The following is a 19,568-nucleotide window of genomic DNA, read 5'->3' as shown; positions in this document are numbered from 1 at the left end:
TGTAACATTTTTTACAACCTCGTGTAAATTTACATCAAATCTCAGTAAAATTTTCAAGTAAGATGTACTAAGATTTCATGAACTTTATGCTAATAATTTCAGAAATTCAGGTAAAAAAACTTCTAAAATAAAAATGCATCTTACCAAAACTGATATGGGAGTACAAAATCTGAATATTCCTGTATCTATTAAATAGATTCAATGGTAACTTAAAACTTTTGCACAAAGAAATCTCCAGGTCCAGATGGCTCACAGGTGAATTCTTCCAACCACTGAACAAAGTATAGTCAAACTACTTCAGAGGATGGAAAGAGGAAATATTTCCTAACTCATTTCATGAGGCCAACACACCCACAATATGAAAACCAGACAAGGACCTTACAAGAAAGGAACATTTTAGGTTAGTCTCTCTCACAAACACAAATGGCAAAATTCATACACCAAAGATTAACGTATCAAGTCCACAGTTATATTAAAAGGATTCTATGTCACAACCGAGTTGAGTCCATCCCAGGAATGCAAGGTTGTGTTAACATTCAAAAAAGTCACTCAGTGCAATTCACCACATTCCCAAGAACCAAGCAGAGAAGTCCATGTGATTAACTCAGTCACTGCAGAAATTCAACATTTCATAAAACTCAACAATTCACGAGGGAAAAAATAAAACTTATTTTCCAACTATAAACAGAGGGAAACTCCCTCAAACCCATAAAGGGTATTTACAAAAAAAGGCTACACCAAACATTATACTTATTTGCAAAATAATGCAACTTTCCTGGGTATCAGAAATGAGACAGGAATTCCCTACAATACCTGCCTCTGTCCAGCGCTGCACCGGACGGCCGAGGCAGGAAATGAAGGTGGGCAGGGTTGGGGGCGGGGGAGTTAAAAATTGGAAGGAAAAACTACAGCTATGATTATTCAAACAGCAGCGTCCAAAATGAACAGACCAATATCTACTAATGAAATTCAATCAGTAATTAAAAAACTCCCAACAAACGAAAGTCCTGGACTAGACGGCTTCACAGGTGAATTTCACCAAACATTCAAAGGAGAATGAACACCTATACTTCTCAAGCTCTTCCAAAAAATTGAAGAGGAGGGAAGACCCCCAAGCTCGTTTTACAGGGCCAGCATTACCCTGATTCTAAAACCAGACAGAGACGTTACAAAAAAAAAGAGAAAATGATAGTCCAATATCCCTGATGAACACAGATGCAAAAATCCTCAACAAAAATATTAGCAAAACAAATTCAGCAATCTATTCAAAAGATCACACACCAATATCCAGTGGTTCAGCACCCACATATCAAGTTTAACACAATGAAGGATAAAAATCATACGATCATGTCAAAGATGCAGAAAAAGCATTTGACAAAATCCAACAACCACTAATGATAAAAACTCTCAACAAAGGTGGGGCTAGAAGGAACACACTTCAGGACAATAAACGACAAACCCACAGCGAACATCATTCTCAACGGGGAGAAGCTGAACGTGTTCTCCTTCGGATGAGGAGTGAGACGGATGTTCACTTTCACCACTTTTAATCAGAGTCCTGGGAGCCCTGGCCACAGCAGTCAGACAAGGAAAACACATAAAGCGCATCTAAACTGGAAAGGAAGAAGGAAAACTGGAATGATTGGCAAATGACATAATACTATACAGAGAAAATCCTAAAGAATCCACCAAAAAGCCATTAGAACAAATGAATTCAGCAAAGTAGCAGGATACAAAATTAATATTCAGGAAATGGCTGCACCTTTAATACACCAATAATTAACTATAAGAAAGAGAATTTGAGAAAATAATCCCATTTACAACTGCATCAAAAAGAATAAAATGCCTAGGAATAAATTTAACCCAGGAGGTAAAAGACCTGGGCTCAGAAAACTGAGATACTGAATAAGATACAAATAAATGACAGCTCAGGGATAGGAAGAATTAACATGGCTAAAATGTCCACACCACCCAAAGCAATCTACAGATTCAAAGCAATCTGTATCAAAATACCAATGACATTTTTCACAAAACTATGACAAATAATTCTAAAATTTATACAAAACCACAAAGACCCCAAATAGCCACAGCAATCTTGAGAAAGAGGAACAAAGCTGGAGGTATCACGCTACCTGATATCAAACTATACTACAGGCCTATAGTCATCAAAACAGCATGGTACTGGCAGAAAAACAGACAGATCAATGGAACAGAACAGAGGGCCCAGAAATAAACCCACACCTATATGGTCAACCAATCTACGACAAAGGGGGCAAGAACATACACTGGGGTAAAGACAGTCTCTTCAATAGATGGTGTTGGGAAAACTGGACAGATACACTGAAAAAGATGAAACTTACACAACATACAAGAATAAACTCAAAATGGGTTAAAGGCTTAAATGTAAGACCTGAAACCATAAAACTCCTAGAAGAAAACATACGCAGTAAACTCCCTGACATTGTTCTTAACAGTATTTTTTTGGATATGTCTCCTCCAGCAAGGGAAACAGCAAAAATAAACAAATGGGACTACATCAAACTAAAAAGGTTTTACACAGTGAAAAAAACCACGTACAAAACGAGAAGACAACCTACTGAATGGGGAGAAGGTATTCACCAATGATACATCTGATAAGGGGTTAATATCCAAAATATGTAAGGATATCATACAATTTAACACCAACAAAACAACAATCTGATTTAAAAATGAGCTGAGGACCGGAATAGACATATCTCCAGAGAGGACATACAGACGGCCAACAGACATATGAAAAGATGCTCAATGTCACAGTTCATCAGAGAAATGCAAATTAAAACCACAGATACCACCTCACACCTGTCAGAATGGCTCATCAATAAATCAACAAACAACAAGTGCTGGCGAGGATGTGGAGAAAAGGGAACCCTCATGCACTGTTGGTGGGATTGCAGATTGGTGCAGCCACTGTGGAAAACAGTATGGAGATTCCTCAAAAAATTAAAAATGGAACTATATGACCCAGCAAGTCCACTCCTGGGTATTTATCTGAAGAAATCCAAAACACTAATTCAAAAAGATACGTGCATGCCTGGGTTCACTGCAGCATTACCAGTAATAGCCAGGATATGGAAGCCACCTACATGCCCACTGATGGATGGATGGATAAAGAATAAGCACATTTATACAATGGAATATTACTCGGCCATAAAGAAGAATGAGATCTTGCCACTTGTGACAGCACGGATGGACCTAGAGGGTATTATGCTCAGTGAAACAAGTCAGACAGAGAAAAACAAATACCATATGATTTCACTTATATGTGGAATTTAAAAAACAAAATAAATGAACAAACAAAACAGAAACAGACTCATAGACACAGAGAACAAACTCATGGTTGCCAGATGGGAGGAGGGTTGGGGAGCTGGGTGAAAAAGACGAAGGGATTAAGAAATACAAATTGGCAATTATAAAAATAGTCATGGGGATGTAAAGTACAGCACAGGGAACATGGTCAATAACACTGTAATAACTATGGATGGTGTGTGGTAGGTACTAGACTCCTCGGGGGATCACTTAGTAAGTTATATAAATGTCTAATCACTACGCTGCACACCTGAAACTAAGACAATATTGAATGTCAACTGCAATCAAAAAAAATTTTAAATGGTCAAAAAAATGACTGTGTATGCTGAAAAACAAACCAAAAAAAAAAAAAAACAAAAAAAATCCAGCCACACTGTAGAGAAATAGATCATGTAAAAGATTGGAAGATTCAACATTGTAAAGATTCAGATCTTTTCAAAAAGATCTACAGAGTCAATTCAATTCCAATAAAAATCCCAACAGAATAGCCAAGTCTAGTTTGAAGAACAAAGCGGAAGGACTTACATTCCCATACATCAGAAACTTATAAGCCTCTCATAATTAAAACTATGATATTACTGCACAGAAAAGACTAATGGATCAGCAGGGAAAGAGCGGAAATAGACATATATACACATGTATAAATCCCTTGACTCATAAAAAAACACGGCACGGTGTGGTGAGGTAAGGACAGGCTTTTCAAACAACAGCGCTGGGTCAAGTGGATATGCACAGAGGAAAACCAGTTTCATGTGTGTCGCACAATGTATACAAAATCCACTTCATATGAATTAAAGATCCAAATGTGAAAGACAAACAACAAAGCTTCTAGAAGCCACGCGGGGAACTATCCTTCTGCCCTCGCTGCAGGCAATAATGTGTTTAAAAGGCTCCCTCTGCCAACATGGAGCCAGAGCCAGGCTAGGACCGGGGTACGTGGCTCCCCAGCCGCTGGTGCCCTCTGCGTTTCCGCCCCTCCCACCTGCACACCCACCACCTGGCTCCCTCCTAACTCTCCAGGGACGCACCACCTGAGTCCCCGAGTCCCCGGTGCACTGAGCCTCGGGCAGACTGACAGGGGGAGCCTGAGCTTGACCCAAATTCACTGTCTTGTTCTGGGATCACTCCCGTGTCACAGGGATTTGGGGGAACCCGGTCACTTCCAGGGGAGCTCCACGCTGCAGAGCATAAAGCCTGTTACTAGTGTCATCGTGTTTCTTCATCCCCAGAAGGTAGCTCAGAGCAGGTGTTTGGCCAATGTTTGAAGAAAACGAAGGAAGGAGGAGAGAGACAGAGCAAAGAGCAGACAGGGAGGGCTTGGGTAAACCTCACCCCTTGCAGGCCACGACATCGTCCTACATAAAATCCTTTCCACTGGAACAGATGGCGAGCGGGTTTGGAGCAGCCCAGGAGCCCAGGCATTTCCTCCTCGCCAACGTCAGTCCGGTTTGGCCCAGTCCCTCCCGTTTACTCTCGTCCCTGGGGGCCTGGGAGGTCCCCTGAAGAAGGGGCCCCAGGGAAGCTTCATGCACAGCACAAGTCGGGTACCCGCTCCCGGCTCCGCACTTCCCGGGCCTGACTTACTCAGGCCAGACTGTGCCAATCGCCACACATCCAATGAGGTGTTTTTTTTTGGGTTTTTTTTAAACTTGACTGTTTATATAACTTCCTCTTTAGTTTTCACACTAGGCGTTTCCAGAGGAGAGGCTGATGTCACAGGGCCGCCTTCCAGATGCTGTTTGGAAATCAGTGTAACCATGGCATTGCTGGAGGCTGAGGGGCCCGACGGGGCCAACTGAGTCACGCCCGGACGCAGGAGCCAGGGCACGATGGCAGGGTCCCTGTGAGAAGGTGATACTGGGCCCAACTGTCACCTTTGACCTTTGTGCCCTGGCACTCTTGCTGTGGGACCCGCCCAGACCACTGAATCCCTCACCTGCTTAGGACTCATTCCTGTGCTCCTGAGAACGGGAACACGGAGGCCTGGGCTTCTGCACTGGCCCCGCCTGTCGGCCTCATGCTGGACATCCCCCCACCCCCGGAGCGAATCAGCCTTTGCCCAGCCTCCCCACCTGCCCGTCCCCACCACGCACGGCGGTCTGGACTGGTTTACTTGGATGTCCTGCTCTCAGCAGTGCCCACAGGACTCCCGCACACGCCTGTACCCGCGGCCTGAAGCGGGACGACGCGTTCCGTGCGTGTCTCTCTCCATCACCAGCCTGTGAGCACCGCGAGAGCTACGGCTCCCCCACCTGCCCGCACGGGACTCATCGGTTACTCGGTCACTCGGCATCGGTCAGTGTCCCCATCCTACCACAGAAATGCGAGCCCTGTGGCTCAGGCAATGGCTGGGGCACGGTGCTGACACAGGCAGCTTTGCCCATGGAAGTGATTACCACGTCATCCCGATAAAACCCTCCGTTTCACAGGTAAGGAGACCGAGGCCCAGAGAGGCAGACTGATTGTCCAGGACCACACAGCTGCTACATGCGAGAGCTGGACTCACAGCCAAGCAGTCGAGGAACGAGCCCCCCACACCCGGGGCCATACTGCCCCCCAGCAACGATAATGCCCCAGTGACCCCCTTCTTTCCACGGTTTTGGGGCACGGGAGACGATGGAAGAGCCGTGACAACTCACTCTGTCTCTCTCCATCCTCCCATCACAAGTCCTGGTGGCTTTGCCCTGAAAACAGATCCGGCCCTGGGGCCTGTACCACAACCATCTCAGCCTGAGCCACGTCACTTCCGGCCGGGTTAGTGCCAAGCCCCTACACACCATTCTCTGCCCAACAGCCAGAGTGGCCCTTATGGGGTGTGAGGCCCCTGCTCACGCCTCCGACCTGCCCCCATCCTTCTTAGAATAACATTCCAGGTCTGGCCCGCCTCGCGCCCGCCTGCGGCTCGCTTTCCCTGAAGCCCTTCTCCTCCGTGCTTTTCCTCATGTCTTCGCACATGCTGTTCCCTCTGCCTGCAATGCCCTTCCCTGAGATGGTCACATGACTCAGTCCTGCGCTTCACTCACACAGGCCCTTGCTCAAACGCCACTTTCAGAGGAGCCCTCGCGACCACCTTTTTAAAGGGGCAGCGACGCCTCCTCATCACCATGGCCTCATCCTCAGCATCTCCACAGCCCTTCGCTGGGGAGCATCTCACAGTACGTACTTACAGGTGTCACCCAGGCCCAACAGAAGGGGAGGAGCCGGAGGGCAGAGAAGGCTCCTGGCTCCCACCCCAACACCACACGTGCTCCCTGCTCGTTAGGCGCCTCCCACAGCCCCCTGGAGAGCAGTTCCCACCCCACTTAAGCAGGTTCCCACAGTATCTGGAGCACAGTAGGTGCTCAGGAAATACTCGTGCAAAGAAATAGAAGCGGGGCCGGCCCAGTGGCTCAGGCGGATAGAGCTCCGTGCTCCTAACTCCGAAGGCTGCCGGTTCAATTCCCACATGGGCCAGTGGGCTCTCAACCACAAGGTTGCCGGTTCAACTCCCGCAAGGGATGGTGGGCTGCGCCCCCTGCAACTAACAACGGCAACTGGACCTGGAGCTGAGCTGCGCCCTCCACAACTAAGACTGAAAGGACAACAACTTGACTTGGAAAAAGTCCTAGAAGTGCACACTGTTCCCCAATAAAGTCCTGTTCCCCCTCCCCAATAAAATCTTTTTTTTAAAAAGAAAAAAGAAATAGAAGCAAGTGAGTAATTCATTCTAGGAGTCTGCTGGAATCGCGCAATGCGTTTTGAGTTGCGTTTATCTGAGCTCTAACCTGGATGGCCTGAAACTGCCATGAAGGAATGCGGCTCCCAGTCGCCGGCAGACTGCATACGTGTCACACGATTCGTGGCCCCGCAGGAGCCTGGCCAGATTCCCCCACCCGCTGGGCGGCGGGTGCCGTCTTCTACCCTGCCTGACAGTACAATCACAGTGGGTCCCGGAGCAACCGGGGCCGCCTGTGTGTGATGATGGGGTTACCCGCCCCCGGGGCCTGACCCCTCTTACGTGATGACACAGGACGTTGTTTATGAGGCGCGTGTTAACAGGGATCTTGCTCTGCTGGAGGCAAGTTGTACAGTGGTACCAGGTCCCTCGGAAGGTACTGCGACTCCTTCCCTGTGTGCTGCTGGCAGTCATGTGACTGCACCCAGCGGGATGGGGACGGGGCAGTGGGGTGTGGGAGAAGCCCTGGGGGGCCCATCACTGAGCAAGCCCCGCTAGCTCCACAGTACAGGGCTGCTCAGACCCTTCGGAAATCCCTCCTCTGAGGGAAGGAAGACTGAGCACCCAGCACTGATGGAGAGCAACTGCCACGTACAGTTGTTGACTTGGCCCTTGTCGCCTGGTGCCCTGCCTCTGCCACCTCACTCGGACAGCGCAACGAGAGGTACGGGCCAACACGGCAGGAAACGCTCTGAGCTGGGTTTCCAAAGGCTGCTTGCTTTTCCCTCCCCACGTCCCTATGGCTGCAGTGCCCCCTTCAGCCCTCAGCTCTGTGCTGGAACTGGCACGGGGGCCCGGGCAACGCCCACCATCAGCACCTGGGGCAAACGCAGCGGCCCGCACCCCCTGCCCGCCTGCCACAGACCCCTCCCTTGCCCAGGCCCCAGAAGTCGGACTCCCACAGGCTCTCGCTGGGTGTGATGGGAGCCGCCGGTGGGGTGCCACATACGGCCCGTCTGGACGTGAGAACAACCCCCTCCCCATGCAGCAGGGACACAGGCTCAGCTGACCCCGGGCCCACACGGTATCTCACTGAACGTCTCAGGAAAGGTCAGCTGAGCCTCACCCCACTGCCACGGTCCCTGCTGTCCTTCCAGGGACCCTGCCTCACGTTGTTCCTTGTTCAGAATCAGACCCCTCTGCCCTCCTGCCTGTGGAATAAAAGGGTTCCCGACTCCGGTTCCCAGCAGCGGAAACCAGCACAGGCTCTTCCGGCCCACAGACCCGGGCGTACCTTCGTGAAGAACGTCCTCCTGCAGCCCTTGCCGCGATCGCTGCCGGCTGCTGGGACGGGAGCGGCCTCAGAGGACGGCGCCAGGTCAGGGAGGCTGCCGGGCCCGGCCTCCGACGTGTCTGCCAGCTGCACAGAGGAATGGAAAATGCCCTCGTTGCCCTGGCCCAGCGACAGCTCAAAGGGATCTGCGTACTTCTCATCGGGACTGGAGCCGTCGTCGCTGGTCTTGGCATTACACAGCATCAGGGACCGGGACAGAGCCCGGAGCTTGGTGGGTTTTCGGCTCCTTCCAGAACGGCTGTGCGGCTCCATCCTCAGGGAAGAAGTGAAGCTGCCCTTCTTCCTGTCCTGATCTCTGGCCCTGGGTGGACGGGTGGTGACTGGACTGGGCTTAGCCACCCCTTCATGGGTCCCTGGAGGAGAGAGGACACAGAAGAAGCCGTGTGAGTTGCCGCTGACAAGTGGAGCTAGACGTGAGTCCTGGAGCTGAGCCACGAGTGCCCCATGCCCAAGCAGCAGGACACACGGGGAGACTGTCCTTCAGGGTCACAGGCCCTCCCAGGGTGCTGCCCAAATGGGGTTCTCCACTCCCAGGCTCATGGAGGCGAAAGCTCCTCTGATCCAAACCCTCATTCCACAGACAGGGAAACTGAGGCACGGAGAAGGGAAGTGCAAGGTCAAAGCCACAAAGACCACCAGCAGAAGATCCAGCAGTCACAGGAGGGGCTTTAGAGATTGGAACCTGTGCTGGAGACATTTACACTTAAAAGCCACTCCTCAGACAGGTCACAGGGAATCCAGGCTACAGCACAGGTCAGAGGGTGGAAGGGAGGCAGCTTTACCTGCCTGTCCCCTGGCTCTACCCCTCATGCCTCCTGTGGCGTCGCCAAAGAAAACCCAGAATTCACGGAGCCCAGAGTGAGGACCACGGACGTCTGTGCCCTCGTCACCCGTTAACACCAGTGCCACCGTAAGTAGGAATACATCCAGACCTCGTTCCAGCTTGTTCAGCTTCATGAGGACTCTCCAGGGTTCACCTGGGACTCGCAGAAAGAGGGGTGTGTGTGTGTGTGTGTGTGTGTGTGTGTGTGTGTGTACACACATATGCTGGTCACAGCCGGCACCAGTCGCTTAGGCATACGAGGAAGTGAAAGTTAATCAACATTTGTGTTAATTTCCTCCTGTGCTTTTGCTGGTATTAAACAGGAAGGATATAGACGTGTGGTTGAGGAAGGCTGTCTGAGAAGGAAGCCCACACAGGGGTACAGACCTCACAGAGGCAGGGAGAGACGTGGCGAGAAAGGAAGGAGGGCGGAGAGAAAGAACGACTGAGTCCAGACGACATGAGCACCTAGATACAGCCATGCCTGAAGCCGTCCCTCTGTTCAGATTTGCAGACTAAGAGATTCCTCTTTTTGTTTAAAAAAAAAAAAAATAGGTCCTCCTGGAATAGTTTTTCTCTCTGATTCTACTGGCATAGGGCACGGAAAACGTTGACATCCAAGGGCCACGAGGCTTTTGAAGCTGTCACCTATCCCACCGCAAGCCTAGGAGAGGAGCCAGTACCCCCAGTCAAGGCTCGAGCTCTCCTCCCCGCCAGCGCTGGGCTCCAGCATAACAGCCTCTTGCATTGTTTCCCCCCAGCATTGCCGCAGTCGGCACGGATCCTTGGAATGCAAACTCAATCCCCTTTGTCCTCCATGTGCGCTCCCCCGTATCCCAACCCACAATAGCTGTCCAGACGAAGGCAAGCTCATGCACTGGGTGTTTACCAGGACACAAACACTGGGGGACCTCTGGGACCAGCTGCGAGGCTGTGCACTTCACTCCGTGGTGGACAAGCCGGCTGCGTGTGGAACTGTGCTAATGCCAGGGGACCGTCTGCAGGAGTGTCTGATGAGTACTGGCGGTTTTTGCAAATTAGCTTTTCCAGAGGGCGCCGTCACTTGTGCGGCCCTGGCCCATGTGGATGGCAGGGTCCCCGGGATGGGAGGCTGGCAGCATGCTGGGGGCAAAGGTTAACCCTCTGGTTAAGAGCAATGGTGATTTTCCAAATGAGCCTCATCTTTACGGAAATGTGTAAGGGGGGGGGGGGGGGTGCAGGCTGCAGAGGAGAAGCCAGAACTGGACTTCTGTGAGAGCTTGGTTTCCCCGTAGGCCCGGCTTAGAAGAGAGAGAGAAGGAAGGAGAGAGAGTAATTGAAAACACAGCAGCGAGGTCACATGGCTTAGCTTTGCTTTGGTAATTGTGCTCAGGACACTGGAACCAGCTATCGCTTCCTAATGGAACCAAATGTCAGCAGAGCTGGGGGGCAGGCCATCCCCCATCCCAGCTGCCTCCACAGGTCAGAACTCCCGTGTTTTCTCCACTTTGGCCCCATGTTCCGTGAGCCATTGCCGAACTCTTGTCAGATTCTCTGTCCCCAGTGGATCCTCCACAGAACAGCCCTGTGGGTTCCCTCGGGTACCCAACATGGCTAAGCTCATAGGATCAGCACTGTGACTTCTCAGCAGAAAGTCCAAGGGACCTGCTTTTCCCCCAGGAAAGGGCTCTCCCACTCTCCGACACCTTTCCTGCAAACCTGGCCATGTCTACCATGTCATTGCATCTTCCACAGACGCTAGGGCTGGAAGGTTCTCCCCTCACGTAGGGAGACCCCGCAAGGAGCGTGAGGATTGACTCATCATTACAGTTCCCAGTGGATGGTTGTGTTGCCATCTGCATAGAAAGTGCCACGCCAGAAGGACAGAGCTGAAGTGCTAAGAAAGGGACATTTATTTCCTTCAAAAGATGGAAAAACTTCCAGGGGGCAGGGTCACTAAATCAGACCTCCCTCCCTTCCTACCCTCCTTCCTGCCCTCCCTCCCTCCCTCCCTCCTTCCTGCCCTCCCTCCCTCCTTCCTACCCTCCTTCCCTCCCTGCTCTATTCCCACTTGCTTCTTCAGCAAGCACATGTGCAGAAACTATTGAGTCTGTCGCTCTGCAAAGCTAACCCACGGGAGGAGAGGCCACCACGCTTCCATCTGGATAAAATACACTGAATTCACTGAGAACTTGGAGGGTAAATAACCACATGCAGAAAGGAACTAGTTGATGAAATATGTTTTAAATTTCTGAATTCTCCGACAGTGCCCTGTATCAAAAGCAATTTTTAAAGTTTGGTCACTCCAGCCCAGGGGGTAACTTTGGCTTGAACTGAAGAGTGACTCAGAGATAAGAAATGAAGGGAGGAAATTTACGGTTCCTTCAATCAAATTTTATACTCTTCATATAGGCTCTAAGTATCTCTAATTACCTATTTCTTAGCACTACTGTTTCTATTTTGAATAGAACCACATGTAAAACACACTTTCTAGCTGGTTATTGCTTTTATATAAGTTATGACTTTTGAATATAAGTATTTTTTATAACTGGCAACTTTACAGATCTCTTATTAATTCTAGTAACTATTCAACAACTTTACTCGAGTTTCCAACCATGTGATCTCTGAATATTAATAAACTTGTTTCATTTTAAAATATATATACCACTTATTTCATTTTATTTTCTAATTTTACTGCTGAAAGTTTCCAGAACATTGGTAAATAATGGCTGTAACAGAGGTGCTCCGTGTCTTTTTCTAGACATGAATGGACATTCCTCTGGTGTTTTCTGGCAAGATACTGACTGCTATATATTGACATAAAGTTGTTTTCTGTCACATTCAGGAGCGATTCCACCAATCAGGATTTGGGGAGGATCTCCACAAGAATGGGTGTTGTTCACTAAAAGCCGGCTCAGCTCCCAGGCCCGGGCGGGGAGGACGCCCCTCGCTCTCTCCGTGTGAAGAAACAGATGCAGGGCTTTTTACGACCGAGTCGCCTACATTTTGCTGTTGTTTAAGTCTCCTTAGATCACAGCGCACAATTCTTTTAATAGAGAACTGGACGGAGGTGGCTAGCATTTTGTTTGGGGTGTTTGTATCTATATTCACATGTACAAACGGTCTGTCTCCTTTCGCGCTCTGGTTATAAGGACATTGTAAAAAGAGTCAGGAGGCCAGGCAGCGCCTCCTACTCTGAAATAGCTTAACAGTTTCAACGACATCTAGTCCATAAAAGCTTAAAATAGTGTTTCATAAAATACTTTCAGTAGTCTTGGCATCTCTTGTGAGGGGGTTCTTTGAAAGTTTCCATTGCTTCCTGGGTTATAGGTTTATTTAATTTTATAAACCTTTTCTTGGTCAATTTTGATCAACTGACATTGTCATGAAACCACCCTTTCATCCAGATTTTCAAATTTATTACTACAGAGTTGTCCATTACAGACTCGCAATGATAATTTTTCTCTGAAACTCTATGCGTGGTTGGTCTCCCTCCATTTCGCTCTGATTTACCTTCCGGGAGGAGCTCTGTCCTACTGGTGCTTTCAAAGGACTCTTTCCTAGACTTCGTGAAAACATCGACTATTTTTGTTTTGTTTTGCTTTGCTTTCTAATGTATTTATTTTTACTATTTTTCCCTTCCCGTATTGCTTATATTTTTGCTCTTTTTTCTATCTTCTAGAGTTTAATATTTACTTTCCTCACATCCACTCTATTCCAGAAGCATCAGGGTCGCATGCAGTTAGCACCTGCGTTGGCTTTAGAGCCCAGCTAGACCTGGCTTCCAATCCTAGTCCAATTATTTACTAAGTGTCTGACCTTGAAAATCTACTTGACTTTTCTGTGACTCAGTTTTCTCATCCGTATAATGCGCATGATTGTAGTAGCCACCTCGCAGCAACTTTGTGACAATAAATCGAAATGGTTATTGGCTGCTTGTTATTGCCACTTCGTCATTGCTAGAAAGTCCCCTCTGAGGATCCCTGTGGCTGAACCCATGAATGTTTAAATATGATGTTCTAACTGTTATTGTACCGTGTTTCACCGGAAATAAGACCCAGCTGGACCATCTGCTCTAATGCAGACCGGGTCTTATATTCATTTTTGCTCCAAAAGACGCATTAGAGCTGATTGTCCGGCTAGGTCTTATTTTTGGGGAAACAGGGTAGAAATGGTAATTGCAATTTTGATTTCCAATTTAAACTCAGTTCTTTAAGACTGCTTGTGGTTATTGTTCGTTTCTTGTGGTTAAATTTCCAAGATTTACCCTTGTTGTTCTTGCAATTTTTTTATTAAAAAATTCCAGTTTAATTGTATCGTAGTAGCCACAGGCTGTGCCCTGGACACTTTGTTTGTTGGAATTTATTGAGGTTTACTTTGTAAGTCAGTATGTGATGTGACTAAATGTTTGAATGTTCTGTGCACACTTGAAAAGAATGATTATTCTCTGGAGTTTCAAATATGTATGTATTCAAACATGATATTAAAACACACACATAGAAACATACAGAGGTGCCAAAAATGTACACACATTTTAAGAAAGGAAAAAACTGTTATTAAAATTATACTTCAATGAATGAAGCTGGCATTCACTTGAGTGACGCCATCTTTCGAGTGAACGTCATAGTACACGTCGCTACTGCAATTCAATTCAACTTCCAAAAGTAATCCATAGCTCCATGTCTTAAAATGTGAACATTTTTGGGGGGGATGAAGGGGAGGCTGGTATATTCACTCTTGTAAGTCATAGATTTAAAACCTCAAATTCTTCATATTTTGTCTAATTAATCTGAAAAAGCTTAGAGTGGAGGATACTGACGTCTGGCACCGTGTTTGTAACACACTTCCAAAATTTTTGTTTCACATTATGTCAATGCTTTTACTGGGTACATAAAGTTTTCTGATTTTCCTATCTCCACTGCATGCTCTTCTTTCTGTCGTTTTTGTAAGAAGTTCTTGATCTAGTCAGCTCAGGTTTTGTTTCGTCTGACAGAATTAACACGGCCACCTCACTTTCTCTCCATCTTCTTGGGCACGTCCCTTTATTTTTAACTTCATGTGATTTAGTTTTAAATGTTTCTCTTGAAAGTGGAATGTAATTAGATTGGGAGGGAGGGTTTGTCTCTCGAGTTTTTTTTTTCTTTCCTGTTTGTAAGCTGAATCTGGGCGTCTTCCTTTTTATAATCTACAACCGTACGTCTTGTATCTTACACATATTCACTATTAACCTTATAGCTTACTGTGTTCCCCCGAAAATAAGACCAGGTCTTATATTAATTTTTGCTACAAAGGACGCATTAGGACAGATTTTCAGGGGATGTCTGATTTTTTCATGTACAACAACCTATATTTATTCAAACACAGTCATGTCATCTTCTTCTGGAACATCGTCATAATGTACTAAATGCATCTGTCTGGCTAACGATCTTAACTGGGGCTTATTTTGGGGGTAGGTCTTATTTTCGGGGAAACACGGTATATTGTGGGTGAGACATCTTTTCTCTGACAGTTTTCTTTACGCCTGCCTTACGCCTTCCATGTCTTGCCTTCCAGGCAAGTTATTCACTCTTTCTTACCCTCCTTAATTAATTAGAGGCTACACATCCTGTTTTTAGATTACTAGTGGTTCTGTCAAGAATTTCTGGGGGTGGTATTTGAGCCTAGATTCTCCCTCTTCATCCATTCCAACAATGAGCCCATGTGTCACGCCCCTTCCCTACTCACAGGGAGGTGCTGGGGACGCCTCCACATCTGCCCCATCCCAACCTCTCCGTCTCTGCAGTTCAAAAGAAATGACTGTTTGGGGGACATTACGGATTTCTTTCAGTATTTTTTTAATCATTTGTATTATTTCAAAAATCCCGTTACGAAGGATGATTGAGATCTAACTGAAAGACAGTGTCTGCGGCCCAGTGACAGCTCTGTCCTCAGCGTGCGCAGCACTCACCCTCCCCAGACTCGCTCTGCCCCTCCTGTTACACCACTAAACCCTTTAGTCTCTGGAACCCATGCTTTCTCTGCCCCCGGCCCCGGCACAGGACCGGTGCCTTGCAGGCTCTTTGTAACCCCTGAGGAGGCTAAGCTTTCCTCACTCTTCAGACCCCAAGTCCAGATAACACTTAGTTAAAGGAAACCACGCTGCCCAGGCACCCAGGGCTGCCTGAGCACCTGCCGGCCACCAGCACAGGAGGACTCTGGCTCCACTGCCGAGCTTGTTGAACCCCAGTCACTTCGCCTGAATCCTGAGCTCCCGGAGGGAGGGCAGGCTCCTGTCCAGAGTGCTCAGAGCGGAGCCACCAGGCCTGGCTTGGTGAGTGGCCCCATCAACGCCTCCATAAACACGTGCTGAATGAGCGAGGCAGCCTACACTGCAGGCACAAAGGTTCCCTGGCCAGAGAAGAACCAGACATCTTACAGCCTCGGCAGGATACCTCTGCCTGGACTACGTGCCTGGACCACCCCTTTTGGGGGATAAATAGTTCACTTAGGACCCCCACCTCGGGGCCAAATCCGTGAGTTGTCCAAATCTGCACTTGTTTGCATCATCCTGTGGGGTGACCATGAGGACTCACGGAACACTCTGCAAGCGTGGCGACAGCAATGCAGACATGTGCTGTAGGGCAGTGTGTGTGCGTGTGTGAGTACGTGTGTGAGCACGTGTGTGTGCATGTGTGTGTGCGTGCATGTGTGTGAGCACGTGTGTGCACGTGCATGTGTGTGTGTGAGTATGTGTGTGTGTGCGTGCGTGCATGTGTGTGCATGTGTGCGTGCAAGTGTGTGTGTGCGCGCGAGCACGTGTGTGCGTGTGTATGTGTGTGTGCGTGTGTGCGTGCATGTGTGTGCGTGCGAGTAAGTGTGTGTGCATGTGTGCGTGCATGTGTCTGCGTGTGTGAGTACGTGTGTGTGTGCAAGGGGATGCTTTTTGGTTTGCACTTTGGTAAGGAATTATATATCGTCTCTTCCAAGATTATTTCTATTTCTCTCTAGACACGGACACACACACACTCTTCTATCATCTGCTTTTGAGCCTGAAGCGGGAGGACATCGCTGGGCAAGAGGAGAGGGTGGGTACGGCCTCTGCTGGGTGACCGAGTTCTCCAACGGAAGTTGCACGTTCATCAACCAAAGGAACAGACTGAACCGGCCCAGGGATGAGGCGCCTGAGCCTCCCCGGACGCCCGTGGAGTGACTGACAGACAGACAGCCCAGGTAAGAGGAGTGACTGACAGACAGACAGCCCTGCCCGCCGTGCAGCAGCCTGCGGGCAGCGGGAGGCCTCCCCGGGGGCCCGCTGCCTTCCTCCCACCCCCCTTCCTTTCTTCCGTCTACGCTGATACGTCAGAAATCCCAGAACCAGAAGCTCCCAGGGCTGCAGAGCAAGGACAAGTGACAGCCCTGTCGCGACCCCCACCTCCCGAAGCTGCTTCCTGCTCCCCTCACTGGTCAGCACCCGATTCCCACCAGGCAACTCTGCTCCTGCCAGACCCCAGCGCAGCGCCCAGCAGCCAAGACCCTCCCCGTGCCACTCAGAGCGGCCACCTGGGCAGAGCGGCTGCCCAGGGGCCATTCACTCACCTGGGCCCACCTGCCTCCCTGCTCACAGCCCCGGGGCTGCCACCTCCCTCGCTTCTCTCTCCAAATGCCCAGCAGTGACCAGGCACCTTTAGCCCAGGACAGGCTGAGGCCGAGGCCTGGGGCTGAGCGGCAGAGGAGGAGAAACGAACGTGCTCTTCTCACAGACGCAGGGCTCCGCGTCAGACCCCAGGCTCTGCGGGCTGGATGCTCTGAACCAGACCCTGCCGTCACCACCTGCTCTGGGCAGGTGACGCAGGGCAAATGTGCCCGACTGGCAGGGATGTGCTGGGACTCCCACGGCAGCCATCTGACTTCTCCGCGGGAAAAGGCTTGGTCCCCAACAGGGGAGGGGCTGCCAGCGCGGGGACGCTCTGCCTTGGACAAGGTCCCCCATCTGCTGGGCTGGCAGAGGACAGCCGGGGGTGCCCAGCACCCCAGCCCAGCTCCTGACTTTCCCTGGGAGGGCAGGAAGGGAGCCACAGCGTGCCTGGCACACGGCAGGAGCTTTATTTAAACGTCAGCTCACACAACCCTGGCCAACACTAGTAAACACGGCCCGCTGGGCAGGAGAAAAGGCACCGCACAAGCTCACTGAGCACCGACACAGCAGCCCTGGGGGCCCAGCAAGGTCACCCAGCAGCACGTTATCCAGCCAGCAGTCCAACCGAGCTCCTGCGACGCCAGAGCCCAGGCTCTCCCCGGGATGGCATCGCCCGTCTGTCCGACGGACAACCGGCTCTCAGGGGCTGACGCAGCTCAGCGGTTCTCAAGGTCTGGCCCCCGAGCCGGCCGTGTCTGCACCACCTGCTAGAAATGCAAGGTCCCGGGGTGCTCTGAGGCCTCCCGCATCAGAAAACAAGAGGGGTTGCGCTCTGTTTCCACAAGCCCTGCAGGGGACTCTGCAGCACCCCAAGTGTGAGGACGAGGACCTGACTTACACAGAACACGTGGGGAACCAGAGCAGGAGGGACAAGGCGCTTCTGTTTGTCCTACCGGGTGACAGCCACGTCCCCTTGGAGAGCCTACTCTAAGGGTGACATTTAATCCATTGGCCCCCTGACGCTCGTCCCACACATGGGTCCTGAGCACAGGCTCTGTGAGCCAGTGCACATGCCCGAGGGGGCACGTGTGTACCCCTCTCTTCTGACAAACGGAATGCCCTGGGTCGCTCACCACCAAATGTCTCAGGGCTCCCTGGGGGCTTTAATGAGCGAGTAGGAGCCACCGACGGAGCCCTTGGAATTCCAGGCGAGGCTGCAGAGACCCAGCCACTGTTGGAGGACCAGGCCACGGTGCCAAGGGAGGCACACTGGACAAAGCGGCCTTTGTCAGCAGGGGTGGGGACAGTGCCACTCTGCAGGGCCGTGCGGACTGCAGAGGAGAGAGGCCTCCAGGGCAGGAGTGTGGGCCTCAGAATGCCGCCGGCTCTGCCCACCCCCAGCCTCTGGCAGTTCCCTGGGCACAGCGAAGCCAGGGCTCCCACGCGGCAGGCCCCAGCACCGTCTTGCTGGCAGAAGGGCTGGGGGGCAATGTGGCACACCAGGCCTGTGGAGGCCCGCTTTGCCCTCCCAGACCCTGAGGCTGGAGTGCCCAACGGCCTCCCTGCCTCCTGGATGAGGCCGAGGCCAAGTCCCCCTCGTCAGCTGGGCCTGACTCAGTTCCTGCCTCTGCCTATTACCGGATGATGCGTTCTTGCTCGCTCTCAGGTGAGTTCACTCCAAAGTACAGCTGAGACCCTGCCCAGACCCTCAGTGACATGGGGCAGTTTGCACCTCACATCTGTGCCCCCAGCAGCACCTCCTCCAGGAAAAGGGGAGTCTTCCCACAGCGCCCAGCACTCTCCACAGGCCAGCTGCCCGGGCCTGCAGGGAGGGAGGGAGGTGGGGGCGAGCTGCTTGGTTAGAACTGAGGCACTTGGTCATGTCTCAGCTGTGGTTTCCTCACTGGCAAATGCAATTACACCTTTGACCACAGAGTGTCACTGAGGGACGGAGAGTGTCACTGAGGAACTGACACGATGGAGAAAGAAGTCCCTTGCTAATAGCTCTCAAGTGCGTGGTGTCCGGAAGAACCATGTGCTGTTTCATCATCATTTTTCTTTTTCCTCGGCATGAAGACCAGGCCCAATCCACCTGCACAAGATGGGTTCCACCAGGGACACACCTGGAGCACCTGGCTTAGGTGACCAGGGAGTCTGCACCACTGGGACCCACAGGACACCTATCACATAAGACCACGCTGCCAAGACTGGGAGACGTAGCAGCTCCACCTGACACATAGAAACAAAGACAGGGAGGCAGCCAAAATAAGGAGACAAAGAAACATACGAGACAAAGAAACATGTCCCAAATGAAACAACAGAACAAAGCACCAGAAAAACAACTAAACAAAATAGAGACAAACAATCTACCATATAAGAGTCCAAAACACTGGTTATGAGGCTGCTCAGTGAACTTAGGGGAAAATAAATTAACTCAGTGAGAACTTACACAAAGAGATGGAAATCATAAAAAAAGAACCAGTCAGAAAAGAATACAATAACTGAAATAAAAAGCACATTAGGGGGAATCAGCATCAGATTAGATGAAGCAGAGGATCGAATCAGTGATTTAGAAGACAAGGGAAAAGAAAACACTCAATCGCAACAGCAAAAAGAATAAAGTTAAAAAATGAGGAGCGTTAAAGAGACGTCTGGGACAACATGAAGGGCACCAACATTTGCATCATAGGGCTACCGAAGGAGGAAAGAGAGACCAAGGAGTTGAAAACCTATTTGAAGAAAAAATGACAGAAAACTTCCCTAACCTGGCAAAGGAAATAGATATACAAGCCCAGGA

General features: G+C 50.0%; 1 protein-coding gene across 6 annotated transcripts in view; it reads right to left on the bottom strand.

Moving 5' to 3' along the window:
* Positions 1–19,568, bottom strand: part of IL16 (interleukin 16) — an 88,132-nt gene that overhangs the window by 42,404 nt on the left and 26,160 nt on the right. For 4 of the 6 annotated variants that reach the window (XM_019743499.3, XM_019743500.3, XM_019743503.3 and 1 more), the window contains one exon: positions 8,295–8,707. In XM_019743499.3, coding sequence (XP_019599058.3) covers positions 8,295–8,707 — 413 coding nt within the window. Of the gene's footprint in view, positions 1–4,677; positions 4,883–8,294; positions 8,708–16,731; positions 17,043–19,568 lie in introns of those variants that run through there. The other 2 variants (XM_019743502.3, XM_019743505.3) reach the window with 2 other exon arrangements.

The sequence above is a fragment of the Rhinolophus sinicus genome, chromosome 13 (assembly GCF_057876585.1).
Source record: "Rhinolophus sinicus isolate RSI-liver-muscle chromosome 13, RSI-T2T, whole genome shotgun sequence".
NCBI lineage: Eukaryota > Metazoa > Chordata > Mammalia > Chiroptera > Rhinolophidae > Rhinolophus > Rhinolophus sinicus.
The sequence above is the reverse complement of the archived record's forward strand: the minus strand, read 5'-3'. Positions and strand labels throughout refer to the sequence as shown.